Source organism: Acanthisitta chloris, unplaced genomic scaffold (genome assembly GCF_000695815.1).
Source record: "Acanthisitta chloris isolate BGI_N310 unplaced genomic scaffold, ASM69581v1 scaffold5973, whole genome shotgun sequence".
NCBI classification, from domain to species: domain Eukaryota; kingdom Metazoa; phylum Chordata; class Aves; order Passeriformes; family Acanthisittidae; genus Acanthisitta; species Acanthisitta chloris.
The window spans coordinates 1-3,218 of record NW_008665306.1 but is presented as its reverse complement, the minus strand read 5'-3'; the positions used below and the strand labels follow the sequence as shown (position 1 = coordinate 3,218).

At 44.5% G+C, this 3,218-nt stretch overlaps 1 protein-coding gene across 1 annotated transcript; it reads right to left on the bottom strand.

Moving 5' to 3' along the window:
* Positions 1-282: 282 nt before the first annotated feature.
* Positions 283-3,188, bottom strand: LOC103799356 (nucleoside diphosphate kinase). Its single transcript, XM_009071668.1, has 4 exons — positions 3,051-3,188; positions 1,760-1,861; positions 980-1,092; positions 283-504 (listed from the first exon to the last, which is right to left on the bottom strand). Exons 1-4 carry the CDS (start codon positions 3,177-3,179, stop codon positions 387-389), a joined length of 462 nt encoding a protein of 153 aa, XP_009069916.1. The 5' UTR covers positions 3,180-3,188; the 3' UTR covers positions 283-386.
* Between the last annotated feature and the right edge of the window lie 30 nt (positions 3,189-3,218).

The following is a 3,218-nucleotide window of genomic DNA, read 5'->3' as shown; positions in this document are numbered from 1 at the left end:
CAGTTCTGTTTCAGCTTCCCTCCAGCTCTGCCTCCAGAAGCTTTTCCACTGCCCTGAGTCCAGCAGCTGTGCCAGGCACACACATCACTGGGTTTTTACTCTGATGTGCCTGTTCATGGCCTTTCTTGTTAACTGTTTTTACAAGGGGGAATATTGAACAGCTAAAATGACTTTGTACATGGCCTTTCTTGTTAATACTCCTCCCACCAGAGAGAAATACTGAACAACTGAAATGTCTGAGTCCCTGAACACAGGGTCTGGAAGTGAATGCACCACAAGGAATTAGTTCACACCCCTTTATTTGACAGTCCCTTTCAGCACTCAGGTACCCGTGGTTGCTCCCAGGTCAGCAGCTGGAATGAGATGAGGTGTCAGGAAGGCACAAATCACTCATAGATCCAGTCATGGGCACAAGACTTGTAGTCGATGAGCTCTGCAGGTTTGAACCACAGGTTGATCTCCTTCTGGGCACTCTCCACGGAGTCACTGCCATGGATGATGTTCCTGGGGGAGATACCAAACGTTGTCTGGGCACTCTCCACGGAGTCACTGCCGTGGATGATGTTCCTGGAGGAGATACCAAACATTCCCTCTGAAAATACACTTCAGCAACCTTCAACATGCAAAAACTGGGATGAAGCATCTAGAGCTGCCAGACTGCTACTTTTATTTCAGGTACAGTATTCAACACAAAGAGCTAACTAGGCCTAGCAGGGTCACTAGGGCTCCTGTACTACACCAGCCACTGCCTGAGCTTACATGCTGCTCTGGGGAGGAGCTGATCCCAACCCAAGTCAGTTTTGTACCATTTTCTAAGCAGGAGTTAAGGATTGTAACCTGCAAATGAAACATCAGACTAGGAGGGTATCTACCACCCATTCTGGCTTTCTAGAATAAAAGGCCTACCAACAGATTTTATGTTGGAAGTTAAACATTGAGTAATAGCTGTTGAGTTTTTAATCTCAAGATGAGCACAAACCTTCCCACTTGAATGCAGAAGTCCCCACGGATGGTACCAGGCTTGGAGTCTGCAGGGTTCGTTTCCCCCAGCATTACTCTCCCAGTTTTAACCACGTTGAGTCCTTCCCATACCTTAAGGGAAAACAAAGACAAAACAAATCCTGTTAATCCATGCTTATACAAAATACCAAAGATTAATCTTTGCTAATACCACACTTTGCAAAGAAACAAAGGCTCTACCACTAAAAAAAAAATGAACCTTGTCTGGATTCTTCCCTTAGGCCTGTAAAAGGGAATAAACACATCAGGGAAAGTGGTTATAAAAAGGACCAACACTTACTCCAATGAAGGAGGTACTTTACCAAGCATCAGAGGTAACTAATGCCCAAGGCCAACCCCAAACCTTTCTGTTGTTGGTAGGATAAGGACACCTGATGAGCTGGAGGCACTCCCAGTTAGGTACAGTCAAACCAGGAGATGCTACTGGAGCAAGTACATTGTTCTGGGGGGAGTGCAAGAAAGAATGATACAGGGGAGAGCCCTGATCCTTTGTGACCAAACCACAGTATTTTTGGTGCAGAAGATTGGTTTTCAGGAGTTCTGCTTAATACAATTTAAGCATTTTAATACATATATTATACATGTACTTTCCTTCTTGACTGTCTTCATTGTAATTTTGGAGGGGTTTGCCTCTGGTTTGAAAAAATGTTTAACAAAATCTCTGAATATTTAAAATAACTTACAGAGCATGACCAAGATGATGCCCTTGAATACATTTAAGTAAAATCAAGCCACTTACCATGGCCACAATAGGCCCAGAGTTCATGTATTTAACCAAACCAGGGAAGAAGGGTCGATCTTTCAGGTCAATGTAATGTTGTTTGAGAAGATCTTCAGAGGCCTTTAAAAGGACAAAGGCATCAGTGACTGGACTGAGCATTAAACAGAACATCACACCACAAAAGGTGTTACTGCTCTAAGACAACAGCATCAATGACTGGATTGAGCATTAAATATGATTTTCAGAACATTATACCATAAAAGGTGTTACTGCTGCAAGACAATGGCATCAGTGACTGGATTGAACATTACATGTGATTTTCAGAACATCCCACCATGAAAGGTGTTACTGCTGTAAGACAACAGCATCAGTGACTGGATTGAGCATTAAATGTCACTTTTAAAACACACCACAAAAGGTGTTAACTGCTGCAAGACAACAGCATCAGTGACTGGACTGAGCATTAAGTGTCACTTTCAGAAAATCACATCACAAAAGGTGTTACTGCTGTAAGACAACAGCATCAGTGACTGGACTGAGCATTAAGTGTCACTTTCAGAAAATCACATCACAAAAGGTGTTACTGCTGTAAGACAACAGCATCAGTGACTGGACTGAGCATTAAATATCACTTTCAGAATACCCCACCATAAAAGGTGTTATTGCTGTAAGATAATGGCATCAGTGACTGGATTGAGCATTAAATATAACTTTTAGAACACACCACAAAAGATGTTACTGGTGCAAGACAACAGCATCAGTGACTGGACTGAGCATTAAATATGATTTTCAGAGCATCCCACCATAAAAGGCATTACTGCTCTAAGACTGGGCTGAGATGCTCTCAGCAGTGCTGTGGATGGTTCCAACAGACTTTCCCAGTTTAAAACTGTTAAAACAACCTCCCCATCCTGCCTGGCAATACCAGCGCTGGGAGCTGCCAATATTCTCTTTGCACTGCAGCAAACCTCAGAGCCCAGCAGAGCCCCGAACGCCTGGGTGAAATTACCCAACAGAGCCTTTCGTTCAAGGTCGTTTGGCCTCTCTGCTCAAAGCAGGGAGTGTTTCCCCAGCCATCAGCCGAGGCGGAGCTAATTGCTGGCAGGAAACTCGGCCTGACACGCCACCAGTTCTCCCAGTCCCAATCCACCCCCAACTTCCCAATCCGGGCCAGAAAAACCTTGACATCAACATCTCCACATTCAACTCCCTTTTTAGCAAAAAAAGGAAGGAATTTGGAACAAAACCTCTATGGAGATGGAAGGATTAATCCTTTTTTCCTCTAAACCAGGCAGGGAGGGAGACTCACATGCAGGAATTTCATAGCCACGAGTCGGAATCCTTTTTGCTCGAAGCGCTTGATGATCTCCCCGACCAGTCCTCGCTGCACACCGTCGGGTTTGATAGCGATAAAGGTTCTCTCGCAATTCCCAGCCATGGCGCTGTGCGGGAGAAAGGAAGAGGAGGAGGCTGAAAA